Raw genomic sequence first — 18483 nt, 5'->3', positions numbered from 1 at the left:
TGGTAAATAGTTATTTAAACCTAATTAAACCTAAAACTTTTTGTTTTCTATATTAGTCGTCTGCTGTCTTATAAATTGTAAAAGTCGCAGATTAAGGATGTACCTACCAGAGAGAACTTTCAACAAGAAAAGTTTCAGATTTAAATAACTATTAACCATTTTAATTTTTATTATTATGGTGAATTCTGTATCTAAGACTTTTCAGTTTGTTTAAGAGATGTCGCTGGATTGCGTCCCAATAGGGATTTAAATGGTCTTTGAAACTTCCCTTAAATAGATGGGCTAGCTGGTTTTCGATTCAGAGGTGTGCGCGCTAGCGCTGTTAAGGAAGCCTGCAATGGTAGAAACAGCTGTCCAGCGATTGTGTATCCCTCTGAATCGAAAGCAAGCAAAACCATCTTTTACTATTTTGTTTTACTTTGCTCTCTGTTTGGCTATTTTATATATCTTCGTTTCGCCTTCTCTGGTATCAAATTGATCGTACAGATTTGTATACGCTTCTGCTTAGACTTTGCTACTGCTACTTTCGCTTCTTTTTTGGCGACCATATAGTTTTGAAGATTTGTGTCCCATCTATTTTCTTGTCACTTTTTATATAATTTTCATTTCTCGTTTATTTTTTTTGTACTTCGTTTGACAGAATTACAAGAAAAAATGTTCTTCATTTTTTATTTTTATTCTCTTTATTATTTCGTACTCTTTGCCCATTTATCGCAATATTTCCGTGTTCGTTTTCGTCTGTGTCCATGCTATTCTAATTATCCTTTCTATAACACTATATTTCAAATGACTGTAGCTTATTTATGTGTTCTTACTTTAGTGAACAGCTTTCAATTTCATATTGTAATATCGGAAACACGTAGTATCTCTGAGTTCTTACTCTCAGTTCTAATCGAAGGTTGATCTGAAGCTATTTCCTTCTGTCATTTTTACAATCAACTATTTTTAATGGGAAATAAGCCACAATTTAACCAAAAAATGATTTTATTAACGTTTCGAAGCCCAAATCGGGTTTCGTTGTCAAAATACAAAATACTACTGTATTTTGTGTACTGTGTAATTATCGGGGACCAGATTTTTTGCTGGACTGTGTATATCGAGCAGGATAAAAAGTAATGGCTACTTTAATTTAATTTTTTTTATATAGAAATTGAACAAATAATATATCGATAGCTTAATATGAAAGCATTTAATTCCAGTCTTCTTTAACATATAAGATGTCTTAGTGTAAAACTTAGTGGTTACTTTGACAAAAAACCTGTGTACATGATTTATATTCAACGTTTAACGACTTCGAAATCAAATGACAAATTGGATTGTTTTCCTTTAGTTATCTTCCATCTTTGAGGTTTGAGCGCCCTCTGTCGGAATGGAATTTTGCGAATATAAATCTATAAACTCTAATACCAAAGGTCAGAGGTCTATTGTATCCTATGCAATTTTAATTGAGTTGTTTTATCGTTTGTAGGTGGTCGTTGGTGCCAAACTTTTATCAAAATCCCGCTTGCTCTCTGGTCGCTTGGTCTAGAGATTTTTTACAAGTTTTTTTTATCTAATCATATTGTTATAATTGTTATGATTCTTTTGAACAGTTTGTTCATATGGTTTAACAGGCCAATGGGTCGATAATTTTCTACATCAGCTTTATCTCGTTTTTTATATACGAGAATTGTTACAGAACTACTCCATTTAGACCATGATCCGGTAATTTAGAAAGGGATCGCATTTTCTCGTAAGCATAAATTAAAAAGTTCTTGTATTTTGAGAACCAGAGTTTCGCTGCCGTTACTGACGGATTCGAAAACTAGTTCATTATCTCCTTGTGATTTATTGTATTTCGAATTATCCATTGCTTGTCTAATAACCTTGATTTACTATAGTTTTTTTAGTTGCAATTTTTACCTTAGATAATGGGGTAGGCGCAAAATCTTCCTCTAATGCTCTAATTCCTCTAATTTAAATGCATTCATTTTTTTTTCAATCCTGAAAATAATAATAGTTATTATTGACAAATTTAAAGGCAGAATAAAAGTTTACATTATATTATTACCGAGGGCCGAAAGTCCTTGAAAACTTCTATAATGTTTATTTTATTAAGTTAAAGGGGTGAAAAGAAAAAGAGAAAATTTAGTGTGATTCTTAATCTCAAATATTTCAGTCAAAAGAAACTTTTTGTTTATTGTAAGGGACTTTAGACCCTCGGCAATAATGCAATCTTCCATTCTGCGTTTAAATTTTTCAAAAATATTTATTGCTTTTCTCAGGATTCGAAAAAAAAATGAATGCGTTTAAATAGCAGTGGACCAATATTTTGCGCCTACCCCCACGTTTTTTATAACTTATGGTTAATATTTTATTTTGATTATTTTATCTTAAATATATAAATAATTTTTCCTACAAGTAAATCGAATCGTGGAGATGTCATAATATTATAGATATATTATGTACTTATATCGATGACCTTAAAAGATGCGTATTATGTATTTAAAAACATAAATTACCATTGCTTGTTTTTCCACTTCGTTTTCGTGTGCCAGGTCTCGTACCTTTAAAAATATTTCAGTGAACTAAAAGTGGGTAGCTGGGGCCATTGCATTTCTTCATAATAAAGTGAATCCTCTTTTCAGGAATGGTGGAGTTTAGTAATTTACTGGTGACAATAATTTAATACCAGCCTTTCTTTGGTTGTAGAATCTTTATTTAGCGAGCTATTGCGAATGAAAAATCAAAATGTAGAACAACGGCTGAAGCATATAAATATGAATAAAGCATAAAAAGAAAAGGGCATATTACTTTATTTTATTGCAAATAGATATAAATAGAATACAAAAGCAAAACATTTTTGCTTTACTGAAATAATAAACAGAAAAAATAAATCAATACCGCTGCAGTATTAGGTCTGGATCCCGCGTATGAAAAAAAAGTTGATCAATAGCAAGCTGAAAATTTGTTAATAGCTTAAGGGTGTCTAGTCGGACAAACTTTGATATATGGGAACACTGAAAGAGGGGAAGTTTTAATTGTGGAACAGGTTAAAAATTTGGAACGGCCAGACCACGAAAACGGCACATGTATTTTGTCCGACAGAACAGACTTAAACTCTCCGAACAGAGATTAAACTCTCATGCAAAAATCAGACTGCTATTTATCACCAAATGGGCGTTTTAATGAGTGGAACATGTAGAATATGTCAAATGACAGGAATTATGACAGGTGATAAATAGCAGTCTGATTTTTGCACGAGCGTTTAATCTCTGTTCGGAGAGTTTAAGTCTATTCTGTCGGATAAAATAAATGTGCCGTTTTCGTGGTCTGACCATTCCAAATTTTTAACCTGTTCCACAATTAAAACTGCCCCTGTTCCAGTGTTCTCATATATCAAAGTTTATCCGACTAGACACCCTTAAGCTATTAACAAATTTTCAGCTTGCTATTAATCAACTTTTTTTTCATACGCGGGATCCAGAACTTTATGCAATAAATGTTTTCAAAACCAATTACTGATGAAAACAAAATGAATTAAAATAAGAAACCAACAAATTCTCGTCGGAAAAAATATGCAATTTCATTTGCCTATTAATTTGTCTAATTGGTAAAATTCCTTATTCTAGTTTTCAAAAACCGTATACAAGGTAAAATTGTTTCTATTCACAAAACAAACTAATTTTTTTAAACCGGACCTAATATTTTTTTCTGGTTTAAATAAATCAGTTGATTAGGTGAAAGTAGTCTAACGTTTGACCAAAATATGAGACACGTCGAACTTACGGTTCAAAGATTATGACGAATATAAATTTCAGTTAAAAATTCACAACTCGCCCTGTATATAATTAAACAGTGGTAGCCGATACTTCTTAATGATCATTTGGTGTTGCCCATAGGCCTTCATACGAGGTCATCATCATCATCATCAACAGCTATTTCATCCAATGTCGGGTGTAAGCCTCACAGGTTTGCCCCTTCATTTCTATTCGTTGTTTTTTGCATCCGTTCGTGACCAATCATTCGCTTGATTTCATCACCTTTTCTGGTTTGAGGTATGTCTCTATTTCTCTTATTTGCTCTTGGTCTCCATTCGCTTCGTTCACCGATTGTCCTCCATTCTTCCTATGTGTTCTGCCCATTTCCATTTTAACATGGACATCTTTTACATTACATCTGATACTTTTGATCGTCTAATTACTTATTCATTGAATTTGCGGCCATCGCTGAGCTTAATGTAATCCAATACATAGTAAAGCTGATAACACACTCCTCTTTTAGTTTTTATATCAACTTTCAGTTTGTAGTGTACAATATCTTTTTAATTTTATTATTATATTCGTCCATTTTTAGTAACAAAGTCGCATTTCCTATATTTAGGCAAGGAACCGAAGCTTTTCACCTCGAAATTTTTAAAGAATGGATCGATTTGCTTGAAAATTTGAGAAGAAGTAGTGGCTAGTCCAAGGATCAAAATCCACGGGGATGGTTGCCACCCCATGTCGAGGGTGGAAATTTTTTAATTTAATTTTGACCGCAAAAGTTGATAAAAACATTCATTCTAAGCAAAAAATATTCTATAGGAAGCTCTTGGGAATTAAATAAACTACAATTTTATATTGAAACATTTTTTCGTATCTTTAATGCTAATTTTTCTATTCTGAAGGAAATGGCATTTTTACCAAACTACAAAAATTCGTTATTCGCTTTTAACTCCAGTTTTTTAAAAACTAATTATAGTGTAGTATAGTTGATCCAAAAGATGGCATAACCCAGACATCCAAAGTGAAAGTTATCCTTCAACACCAAATTGTTCTATATGTTTGTGGGGGAGAGGGGGGAGAAATTGGTAAATATAAAAAGTATCGAAAACCTCCACTTTTCACCCTCCGTAACTCTGGAACCGTTGATTATACAGGGTGTAACAAAAATACAGGTCATAAATTAAATCACATATTCTGGGACCAAAAATAGTTCGAATGAACCTAACTTACCTTAGTACAAATATGCAAACAAAAAAAGTTATAGCCCTTTGAAGTTACAAAATGAAAATCGATTTTTTCGAATATATCGAAAACAATTACAGATTTTTTATTGAAAATGGATATGTGGCATTCTTATAGCAGGAGCATCGTAAAGAAAAATTATAGTGAAATTTGTGCTCCCCATAAAAATTTTATGGGGGTTTTGTTCCCTTAAACCCCCCAAACTTTTCTGTACGTTCCAATTAAATTATTATTGTGGTACCATTAGTTAAATTCAATATTTTTAAAACTTTCTTGGCTCTTAGTATTTTTTCGATAAGGTAGTTTTTATCGAGTTGCGGCTTCTTTTTAATATGTTTACATAAAAATTTTATGGGGGTTTTGTTCCTTTAAACCCCCCAAATGTTTGTGTACGCTCCAATTAAACCATTACTGCGATACCATTAGTTAAACAAAATGTTTTTAAAACTTTTTTGCCTCTTAATATTTTTTCGAGAAGGCAACTTTTATCGAGATATGACTTCTTTTTTAATACAGTTCAAAATATACCTAAAAATGTAAATCATACATAAATTTTTATATTATTACCCAGTCTCCATAATCGTACTTAACCATATACAAATATGTGGTGGATTTGACAAATATTCAAAATATCTCGATAAAAACTGGCTTTTCGAAAAAGTACTAAGAGCCAAAAAAGTTTTAAAATTATTTTGTTTAAGTAATGGTACTACAATAATAATTTAATTGGAACGTACACAAAAGTTTGGAGGAGCTTAAAAGAACTAAACCCCCATAAAATTTTTATAGGGTGTCCAAATTTCACTATAATTTTTTCTTAAGATGCTACTGTCGTAAGAATGCCATATGTCCATTTTCAATAAAAAATCTTTAATAGTTTTCGATATATTGGAAAAAATCGATTTTCATTTTGTAACTTCAAAGGGTGGTAACTTTTTTTATATACACATTTGTACTAAGGTAAGTTACGTTCAATCAAACTATTTTTGGTCCCAAAATATGTGATTAAATTTATGACCTGTATTTTTGTTACACCCTGTATAATGTATAGAACCTTTTTTGTTTTAAATTTTATGTTGAACATTTTTCTATAGAACATTCCTTACACTAAAGCATAGTTTTAGAAATATTGACGAAAAACCTAAAAAAACTACTAATTTACCGACTTCTCCCCCATCTCCCCCCAAACCGGACGCTCTAAATGGTGTAACTTTTTACTGAACAATATGTGCACCATATAGAACAATTTGGTGTTGAAGGAAAACTTTTACTTTGGATGTCTGGGTTAGGCCTTTTTTTGGACCAATTATACTATACTACCTCCGTAACTTTGGAACCGTTCATTTTAGAAGGGTTATGCATAGGGCCTTTTTTATTTCAAATTTAATGTAGAACAATTTTGCGTGAAGGGTTGTTCATGCTAAACCGCTTGGTTTTAGAAATATTGACGAAAAACCTAAAAAACTACGAATTTGCAGATTTCTCCCCGCTCTCCCCCAAACCCGACGCTCAAAGTGGTGTGACTTTTTTCTGAACATTATGTGGACCATATAGAACAATTTGGTGTCGGAGGATAACTTTCACTTTGGATGTCTGGGTTTGGGTCTAACTATACCATACTATTATTCTAAGCCAGTTAAACTTCTAGAATCTATTAATAGTTTATAAATAAATAAGAATGAATAAGGCCAATGCCGCTAACTTACATTATTATGCTTCCAATTGTTTTTTAATTTTTTTTTCTTTTTTCAAAAAAATATATTAATTTTTTAACCGTAACTTTTTATTTTTTATCTTAGAAAGTTTGGTAAAAAACAATGTTGTAGGGTTTTACAAGTTATATAAGCCTATTAACACTAAATCTTTTTAAAATCCTTAGTCGCAAAAAAGGTGACTTTGAAAGGGTTGGTAAAGGTGGTTTTTGCATGTTATTACAAGTTTTAATTGTCAATAGCACACTCAATTTCTACCCTAGAAAAATTTTTTAAAAATCAGATTTTTGGGAATTAAATGAGCTAAAATTTTCTATGTAAAAATTTTTTCGTATCTCTGATGCTAATCTTGCTATTCTGAAGAAAAACCATTTTTTCCACACTACAAAAATTCGTAATTCGCTTTTAACTCCATTTTTTTTAAACCAAAATTCTAAGCGGGTCAAACTTCAGAACCTATTAATAAAACATACATAAAAAAGACTAAAAAAAAGGTTAATGACTAATTTTAATTAGGGTGGTGATTAGGGGGTTGCTTGCGATCATATTTTCGCTGAAAAAATTCTGAACTGACATTCGTTTCATTATAAGTCACTTAATTTTTGAGCTACAGACTTTTTATATTCCTATAGATAGATATTTTTAAGTACTTTAAATTAGTTTAAACAAGTTGTCCTCGAAAAATGCATAGTTTTCCCGTCTTTTGACTTTGAAACTACGATATTTAGCATTTGACGAGGAAGAGCCAACATATAATAAAGTATAGCTCGATTACTATTGGTCCCAAAGAAAATTAAAAAACACGGTTTTGTTTATTTTTTCGAAAAGTACATTTTTGTTAATTAAAGTTGTTTTGATAAAACGAAAACTTTTGCAGCTTTCAGCAGAAAACTTATTATTAAAAATATTGATTTTTTCGATGTAAAACTAACACTTTCGATAGCGAATAAATCGAAAACTATTAATTTTATCAAAAAAATGTATGAAACATCTTTTGCTTAGAATGAATGTTTTTACCAACTTTTGTGGTCAAAATATAATAAAAAATTTTCACCCCCGAGATGGGATGGCAACCACCCCGTGGTAAAATGCCTTTCGGCATCATATAGATTTTGATCCATGGACTATCTACTACTTATTCTCAAATTTTCAAGCAAATCGATCAATTATGTAAAAATTGCGAGGTTTCGTCCTATTTTAAGCTTCATTACTTAGACTAATTAGCAAATAAAATATACTTGCCAGTATTAGCCCTTGTTTATTACCCTTTTCAAAGATTTGATGCTCGTACTATTTATTCATGAAATCGTTTAATTGTACTTTTCAATAAAAAATACCTTTTTTTCATTTATTTTCATTATTACAATATTTTCATTAAATTTATTTAAATAGTAGTACTTATGATCCTAATAATATATTTTTTATCAATGCGCTAAGTTTCTAAAGATACGATACAAAGAAATATTTTCTAAAAGTCGATAAACTTGATATATCGAAATAAAAAGTTTATTTATTCAATCATGGATGTCAGTTACTGAACTCTTAAGGTCTTGAAAATACTCTACACAGTAAATTATACTGTTTTAAAACTAATATTGTTCCACCATAATTTTTATCAACCTTACCTTTGACCCTTACCAAATATCGACAATGGTAATATTATTTCTATTGGCGGTAGATATTTTAATATAAGGCAATAAATTATGAAAGAAAGATTTTTCGTTTTTATTTTTTTTAGGGTGGATGCAATAAATTTTAAAATTCCAAAAAAATTCACACGCATTGTTCACAAAACATATTATTTTTTATAGGTCCCTAGATTGGGTGTACATCCTTAAAAAAAATTTGTTTTTGGAGAAAAGCGTATAATTTTTTTTGAGATGGCTGCAGGTCTAATTTTTTTAATTTTATTTTGTGTATTTTATCAAACTCAATATTTCTAAGTCAAAATGGGACAGGAACTAAAATATTCTTTCCTTTTAAAATATTTCTAATTTTTTTCAGATTTTTCCGATTTTTCAGATTTGAAATTGCGCTTAGTCTGTCATCAAATTTTTTAATCATATAGAGCTTAAAATAAAAAAAAAATGAATTCTGAGCGTGGGGACGGGTATCCTCTAATGTATTTTTCCCGTCCATAAGTGTAAAGTTTGATGCACCCTACCACTGTCGACGGATGTGCCACTAAAGTGACGGTATAGTGCTCATACGTTTTATTTTTGGTTCTACTAGGTATTTAAGATATATACTCTTATGGTGCCTAAAATGTTAGCAAATTACACCTGTCCCGGCGCTTAGTGTAGAATCAATACAACTAGCATCCAAGCCACTTTGAATACGAACGAAATCCATTCATATAAAATACTTTCAGAGCAGGAACTAAATGAGGATTATTATGACAACCGTTTATAGGAAATTACTGCAAGACGTGATAAATACATACTGCCTTAACTAATATTAAAACTGATCAACAATATATGATTAGGATCATTTGATTTTTCAATAGTCCGGTGCTCCTCTGCATTATACTTTACGTCAATATTTAAATCAAAATTTTCCATCGCATTGCATTGGTAGGAGAGGCAGCATCGAATGTTCTCCTTGATCACCAGATTTGTTTCCACTAAATTTTTTATAGAGAAACCCAAAAAAATAAAATCTATAGAACACCATCCGTGTCTTTAGAAGAATTACTAATTCAACGAATTGTCAACGAATGTATTCTCTATACATTCGAGTGCTTTCAAATGATATCTTACTTGACCTCCACTGCTATTAAAAATGCTGCAGTGATTCTTACCCTGGCTTAGGGGTGAAAGTAGACTAATCGAAAATATCGGAAAAATGTGTCCATCTTTAATAAAAAATTGACCTGCCACTAGGTGTTTCAGAAATGTTGTCGTAGTTCATACTACTAGGATTATTAGCTTTTATATGATTTCTACAAGTATGGAGGTGCTGGCCCCATGACTTAACCCCCTCCAGGAGGACCGGGTAATTTTTGATCAAGGTTTTCTTCCTCTAGACTAGTTGTCTTTCAGGACTGTAGAGACTAGTCTTACCTTAACTCAGTTCTTCCGCTTTCGGGACCATTGGATTTCTCTCGTCCACTCTGAGCAAATCTCGTTTGCTCCGTCCACCGTTGACCTTCTATAAGTAGAAACAAAAAAAGAAGATCTAATAGCTAACGAACATGAAACAATCAAGAACTGTGAGGAATATATTTTTGGAAACAACAATCAACAAGAGTGGGCGCACCGAAAAAGAGATAGAGCAAAGGACCGTGAGAGGAAAAAGGTGATTGGATGCCTAAACCCGATGTTATGGTCAAAAGAACTGTCGAACTGACGAAAAACATCTCATCTTTAACTCCATATTTAAAAGTACATATAATGCTCTATGAATCAGTGGCGGCTCGTTACCTCAGTATGCGGGTAGGCGACATGTATCCACAAATTCTATTTTTTCTAACTGTATCATTATACAACTTATTAGATAAAGAAATATGTCCAGCTAAAGCACTGTCAATCGTTTGATTATTTTTTTTCTAACCGTTTTAAACCTAAGCAATTGTTTAAATGTTCTTTCAAAGATTCATGTTTTTTGACACTATCTGATAAATTTTTCAAATCTGAATATCTCTGACTCATCCAAACATTATTTTGCTTCAAATTTAAGAGCAAAAAACAAGGCCAACAAAGAAGTGAATTTTTAAAATAACTTCCGCTTAACCATGTATGGTTTTCATACCATATTGTTTTAAACGATCTCGAAAATGGTCGATTGTCTTTCTTCTTATCTGTTGATAAAATTTTTAAATTTGGTAAAGATCGAGCTATTAACATAATTTCTAATCTTTCTCGATTTTGGCGACTTGAAAAAGGCGTCTCGTTCAAACTGCAGATTATATCGTGTAAAATATTCATTTTATTTTACTATTGGCGGTTTCACCAACGACAAATAGTAGTTTATTCGGTGAAAAAAAATATTCGGCAGATAAAACTAACACACCTACGTTTCACCAACGTCAAACATGACTTATTTTATTTGTCTCAAATAAAGATTTACTCTTCGAATAAATTGACAAGTTAACCATGCTTTAAATTTTAAATATATGTATAATCAAATGTAACAAAAGAAAATTCGTCATTTTAACTTTAAATTATCAAAATTGTATTGAAACACAATAAAAATAAAATATAATTGACTGAAAAATTTTATTCTACCAATAACAAACTATTCACAGACTTATTTGTTGTTGGTGAATTATTACTATTAAATTAAAATACACTTCAATAGACAAATCTTAAATTTGTCTGTTTATTATTCACTTTTCACGTTTCATAAACAAATTTAAATTGTCCTTCCTATTTTTATTGAATACTTAACCTACTAACAGCCCAAATAAAAAAACAATTTAAAATAGTTTCACAACACACAAGAGAATCAACTGAGATGTGAGCGATTTTGTTATGCTGATGGCCTGTAGGCTCCAAAATCTGGTGCGTAACTTACTAAAAAATTCGTGGAAATTATGGCCCAGTACCGCCAGAACTTAAGGGCTTTAGCTGGCGTACAGAGCGAGATGGCACATCAATTCTCTTGCATCGTTGTTCTATTCTAGGCGACTACCAATGAATATAGAATCTTAATACTACTATAGGGTGACCAAATCATAAACTTGAAAAAACGGGACAAATTCAAGGAGCAGTAGCATAACTGGAATGGCTTAATTTTTTTGTATTGTTTGTGAAAGACACAAGTTACATTGGTCTTTTAGCTAATTTGGGACCTATAAATCCTTTTTAATTTACCTTTGAATATGTAATTTACGTACTATCCAGACGGCGAAACAGATAGAATACTACAAAACTCAGAATAAAACATGGATCAACAACCCGTCAGAACAGAACAGGGAAGAATACAAAATAGCGAGAAACAAAGCCAACTCAACAAATAAAAAGAAGAAAATGACTGGTTTCGCTGGAGGATATTAAAAAAAAACATAAAATAAAACAGTTTTACAAAAAAGTCACAGCAATAAAAAATAAGCTCAGCATTAAACCAAACAAAACAAGAGGACTAAAAAACCTAAAAATGAAAAACCGTATTTGAAGAGAAACAGATCAGCAGAATATGGGAAGAATATTACGGAAAAATGCTATTCACTATGAAGGAGAAAACACACTGCGATGAAGAAGTAAGGCCCTAGAAGATAACGACGAAGAAGAAATTTTCACAGAAAAAGTACAAAAACAAATATTAAAAACCTAGGAAACGGAAAAGTAGCAGAAGAAGATGCAAAAGCAGTAGAATTAATAAAATACGGAGGAAGAGAATTACATAAAAAAACAAACCAGCTAATACAACAAATTATGGACAGAACAGACTACCAGACGATTGGAACACTGATATTATAGTACCTATATATAAAAAAAGGAGATCGGGAGGAGTGTTACAGAGCAATAACTTTATCAAACATCACATATAACATTCTAGCAAACATACTAAACATGAGACTTAAATAATGCGCTGAACGGATATTAGGAGAATACCAGAACGGGTTCAGACCGGGGAAGTCGACGATTAAATATTCCACACAACAATAAAGCAAATAATTCAAAAATCTAGAAAATATAACAGAGAAATTCACTTAATATTTAGAGATTTCAAAAACGCTTTTGATACAATCAATCGGACGAAACTGATGGAGGAGCTAGAGAATGTTATGCTATATGCTAACAGTGAGCCTAAAGAAAACCAAAGCAAGGATCAGTTCCAACGAAACAACTTCTAAGGAGATCAATGTAAACAAAGGCGTGAAATAAGGTGACTCTATCTCCCCGACACTATCATTTAATCTGATATTGAAAGTGATCATGAGGACAAACTTTGCAAACAAAAACATTATTACAGATCAACTTCAACTAGTAGCATATGCAGATGATCTAGTCATCATAGCGAAGACGAAGAGCAGATTATTATAAAAGCAGTTGTAAAATTAAATAAGGAAGCGAAGGAAATAGGACTAGAGATAAACCAGCACAAAACAAAATACATGACGATAGGGAAGAATGGCACAACAACTCAGAAATATCTAATAACACAGAACCATAAATTTGAAGCTGTATATACCTTCAGCTACTTGGGAGTTACAATAGGGAAAACCGAAAAACAGAGAACAGAGAAAAGAATTCTGGAAGGAAGGAAAACATATGGAATGATTAGAAAGCTGCTGAGAAGCAAGACTCTAAATATAATGTAAACCAATATAGGACCTGCTGTTACATATGGGATGGAAACAACGACGATTAACAAAAAATAGAAAGATAGCCTTCTGAAATTTAAAAGAAAAATAATGAAAATAATACCTACTGGGCCACAATGTAACAAGAGAGAGAGAGAGAGAAACAATAATGAAAGCAAACGCCGAAATTGAAGAAAAATTAAAGAGGGAAAATGTAGTCAGATACATAAAATCAATCCAACGCAAATACGGGACATTTAGGCGTCCCGAGAGACTTTTTCGGGACACCGGGACAAATCGATAAAAAACGGGACAATCCCGTTTTTTCGGGACGTTTGGTCACCCTATACTACTACTACAAGGGGCGTACAATAATTACAATTTCGGAGAGAAATTAAAAAGTAGTTACTTTATTGTAGGTATTGTGTCAAAATTTATCGATTTTGAAATACGTAATTTATATTAATAATTTATATTATTGTATATTTGAAGAGTTTAGGCGGGGCCTACCTTGCCTACCCCGACGGGCCGCCCCTGCTATGGATGCGAAACATGACAACTTCTGTTGCGAAACTGAAATGGACTTCTGGAGAAGATCGGCTAAAAAATTAAGGCTTGAAAGAATACAAAATGACCAAATCAGAAATACAATGGGAGTCAAGTCAACCATCAGAGACGAAATTCAAAGGAGACAACACCTGGTATGGTCATGTAGAAATAATGGACAACGACAGGCTGCCAAAACAAATTTTAAAATGGACGCCAAGGGAAAGAAGGAAGAGAGGAAGGCCAAAATAATCCTGGCTATGCGGCATTCAGAAGGCAATGTCGGAAAAGAATCTTCACCCTGGCGAATGGAACGACCGACGAAGGTGGAAACTGGGAACCGGAAGGCGAAGAACGCTGTAAATAACCGGGATAATAATAATAATAATGTCGTAGTTTCTGATAATGGCTTTATTTCGTTTTAGTCCGGCCACCCTGTATATTTAGAAAATGGCAATATGTTAAAGTTTTTTTTTATTTATAACAGCATCAACCACTTTGGGTTATTAGCTGTACTATAATTAATACGGGCGCGCGACTTTTCCCCAACAGGACTCTACCTTATCGGCAGAGTCTACGAGAAGTGTACGGTAAATTGAAGCTGTAATTACAAAGAAACAAATATATATATCTTTGTACTCACTTTATCACGCTTAACGAATTACGGGATCTGGATTTCAATGCATATTTCTTTTATAATTCTCGTATCAAAGTTACTCGTGAACTTAGTCGTATTGATGACAGTTGGGGAAACGTCCGCGACCCAATTAATACATGATTACTTAAACATAATACATAGTATTTTTTATTATTACATATGTTCACAGGTAAGTAACAATATCATAATTTACAAATTAGAAATGGGATTTACAAAATGTTAACAGTGGTTACAATTTGATTAAATCATTATTATCTTTCAAACAGAGGTGTAACCAGGATGGTTCTAAGGGGGGTGTACGTCTACTTAAAGGTCTCTGGGGGGTATGGAATAATAATGGCGTTAAGCGTATACAGCTCAAAGTACATCCAAAGGGGGGTTATAACCCCCAAAACTACCCCCTGGTTACGCCCATGCTTTCAAATAAATTGTAAGCTTGCAGTGTGGTCCTAAGACTGCTTTTAGACTGTTAGGTATTGAGTGTTTTCCCGTTTGTTTATCACTTTCCTTTAAGGAACGATTTGAAGTCGGAAACAGACACTAAGTTCACTAACACTGAAAACGCACTGTGTATTGCTTCTCTGTTATGAAAAACTGCTTTTTCGTTTCCTTGAAGTCCAATGTATGATGAAACCCATATAAAGCCTACATGCTGCCTCGTGTTCTTTAGGAAATGTAATTCTTGTTCTTTTATTAAAATGCCTATAGGATAACTTGTATATAACTGTTCTATCGTATGTAATGCCTTGAGAGATTCGGTAATTACGACAGATTTTGTAAATTTTTAAGTACGAATATGAATGCGGGCTTGCATAATTGAATATAGTTCTGCAGAGTAAATTTAAATTGTAATATAGTGTTCGAATCTCTAATTGATGATCTCACACCATCAACAGTTTTGGATGAATCTATATAAATATGACAATGATCTGTAAAACAAGCAAGTATGTTGAGAAACGATTGAATAATTGTTGCGTGGGTGGTATCAAGCTTATTGTATTCAGAAAGAGTTAGATCACATATTGTAGGACGAAAGGTCCAGGGAGGAGAAGTGACTGTGTTTATCTGATCAAAAAAATTTTGAGAATTAATTATTAAGGAGAGAGAGATATCTTTCTAAAGGGGGTTAGAAACCGTTAACATTCCATTGAAGAATCGGATCAAAGATTTTAGTTTATTTCTTGAGTTGAATTTGTTGTACCATGACTTTCTTGATTATCAGCATCGTCTAGCATTTTGAGTATTTTGTTTAATAATTTAGTGCATTTGGTTCTCATGCTTTTTTTTTGTAAGATACGGCTTAATTGTTTTTATCATGCAAATAAAGATTTGTTAATTATGATTTGGACAATTTGCTGCAATGTGATCTGTTTTCTTACAGATAAAACACGAAGGTTTATCTAAACTTAAAAATATGCGATACGAAGTTTGTTCATATGTAATTAAGAAAGAAGAAGGAAGGTCTATATCTACAAGTGGTCGAATATAAGTTTGTCTTCTAAAATTGAGGACGTGTTGAAATTCTGGAAGTTGACTACCGATTCTAAGGAAGGTTAAAGGTGACATTAATTTAAGACCTAATCTGGTTAACTCATTCTCTATTAGAATATGTGGAATAGAAGGGCAAACATTTGATAGTAACAGTCTTTCTTTCGGAGTTATCAATTTTCGTGCTTTTAGATTTTCTCCTTTAATTGTTATTTCTGCTGGACCGGACATAGATTTTTCCACCAAGGATTCGCTGGAGAGATAAATACATATTCTGTTATTTGATAGTCTTGATGAAATTAAAATATTCCGTGGATGAACAACTTCACCAAGTGCTATTAAGTACTCTTGTATATTAGTATCAAGCAGCGTATTAAATAAAATTAATTGGTGCTTTGAAGGAAGCATTTGGAAGGATTTGTTAAACACATTAGTAATTATGGACCAGTTGTAGAACCAAAACTGGTTCTGATAACTGGCCTTTTGGCCGTCACTTAACCTTACAAACGGAATGCTTTGTAATGTTTTGAATAAATAAAATAATAATAACTCACTGTTTTATTCCATAAGGTAACTGCACTATATAGGTACTATTACTTTTTGCTTATTTTCAAGTTTATTTGGATATAAATTACTATGAAAAAGATCAATATGTTATAGTTGGTAATATTTTTTTAATATTATTATCTTTTGTTGTAGGAAAAGAAAATACAGAATGGAGTCCCCTGATATTAATTCCACTTCTTGCCACAGTTGTACTGATAGTCACGGTATTCCTTCTTATGATGTTTAGGCAAAATCCAACATTCGTTATTAGTACAGTTGCTTGCTGTCTTATATTTGTAACGGTGTACTTAATCATGGTTGCCATGGATTCTAGCAGACAATACTTGTATTGATGTCTGAATTTAAATCAACTACGGATGGATTTTTATATTTATTATAAAATACAATAAATAAGTTGGTTATTATCGTCATTTAGACGGAAGTTGTTTATACATAAACGAAAGAAATTTAAAATATATTTTATATATAGGGAGTAGTACAAATTTATTTTTAAAAAACCGATATGTAGATTTAACTCTCAACTGGTATGGTGGGTCAATATTGACCCAACAAAATTTAGTGTGACAACCAAGACAACCAATATTGCAATCGGCAAACGGCACTTGCCAGCTATGAAATCTCCTATATTCTAGAGTACTCTCAGTTTACACAATATGACCATAGTGCGAGCAGGCAACTGTTATTTTGAAAATTTAATTTTTCAAATAATTTCAAGGTAAAAAACACCCTAGAGACATTGTTCTGAAGCTATTTATTTGTGGCATTTCTTAAGTAATTACTCTAATTGGGAAACAAGTAATTAAACGTCGTAAGTTCTAGGTTTTCACCCAAAGTAATACCTAGAAAGTAGAACTGGCAGTCGATATTTGAACTCTTCGTGTAAATTTGTGTCGATTGATATAATATTTTACTAATTTTGAGTGATTTTTACTAAACTTTGGGTCATCATTGTTTAAACAGAAATGATTTCAAAACCGAAACTAAAGATTCAAACTCAACTTCAATACGCTTCGATTGATGTGTTACATGTACTATTTATGTGACTATAATTGCACTTCTAGTTAAAATTTTTTAATCGAAAATAATGTTAAACCAACATTTTACATTTTTTCTCATCTTGCTCAGGCACGTAGAATGATATATTGCTTATACTATTTCGGTGACTTTAAAACAGTACTTACGGTTGCAACTCTAAAACCGGAAGTCCGATGTCAAATTTCTCATCTTTAATACCATCCTTGGGTTATAATCTTACATTCGACACCTCATTTGTCATTCTATCTGTATTAATAACGGAGGAGTTGTATTCACGGACGGACAGAATACATTTGTTCTCGTCTTGCGAGGGCGCATCGAATAATATATCACTTGGACTATTCCGGGGACTTTAAAACAGTACTTCTGGTTGCTTTTCTAAGACCGCAAGTCCCAGGTCAAATTTCTCACCTTTAGTACCATCCTTGGATTCTAAGCTTTCATTTGACACTTCATTTGTCATTCTATCTGGTATACTGACAAAGGGGCTATATTCGAGTTCGAACGGACAGACGGACAGACCGCCGCCTAGGTCAAATTTCTCACCGTTAATACCATCCTTGGATTATAAGCTTTCATTTGACACCTCATTTGTCATTCTACCTGGTATATTGACGGAGGAGCTATATTCGCAGTCGAACGGACAGACGGACGGACAGCCTAGGTCAGTTTTCTCACCTTTAGTACCATCCTTGGATTATAATCTTTCATTTAACACCTCATTTGTCATTCTACCTGGTATAAAGGCGGAGGAGGTATATTCGCTGTGGGACGGACAGACGCACAGATAGCCTAGGTCAAATTTCTCACCTTAAGTACCATCCTTGGATTATAAGCTTTCATTTGACACCTCATTTGTCATTCTACCTGCTACAATGAACGAGGAGTTGTGTTCACACACAGACAGACGGACAGACGGACGTGGATAATTCAAAGTTTTCACATCTTTTCAAAATTAGGTGAAAACAATAAGCCACAATTTAACTTGAAAAAATAATTTTATTTCCGTTTCGACTTCCACTTCGGACGTCGTTGTTAAGATTATTATTATTATTATTAATTATTTTTTCAAGTTAAATTGTGACTTATTTCCCAATTAGAATAATTAACACTCTTGACTTTTTGACATTTTGACTAAAATGCTTAATTTTTCATTTCTTTTTTTTACAGTGCAAAAAATGCAATGTTTATGTTTAGTTCATAATAATAAAGTATATAATCTTAGGTCTGGATCCCCTTATG

The 18483-nt window shown here is 32.4% G+C and overlaps 1 protein-coding gene across 3 annotated transcripts in view; it reads left to right on the top strand.

The window, feature by feature from the left end:
* Window positions 1–16678, top strand: part of LOC126879756 (uncharacterized) — a 56124-nt gene extending 39446 nt beyond the window's left edge. For all 3 annotated transcript variants that reach the window (XM_050642999.1, XM_050642998.1, XM_050642997.1), the window contains one exon: window positions 16339–16678. In XM_050642999.1, the coding sequence (XP_050498956.1) occupies window positions 16339–16538 (200 nt within the window). In that variant the 3' untranslated portion in view covers window positions 16539–16678. The remainder of the gene's footprint in view (window positions 1–16338) is intronic.
* The last annotated feature ends 1805 nt before the right edge of the window (window positions 16679–18483 follow it).

This window comes from Diabrotica virgifera, chromosome 2 (genome assembly GCF_917563875.1).
Source record: "Diabrotica virgifera virgifera chromosome 2, PGI_DIABVI_V3a".
Taxonomy (NCBI): domain Eukaryota; kingdom Metazoa; phylum Arthropoda; class Insecta; order Coleoptera; family Chrysomelidae; genus Diabrotica; species Diabrotica virgifera.
The sequence above is the reverse complement of the archived record's forward strand: the minus strand, read 5'-3'. Positions and strand labels throughout refer to the sequence as shown.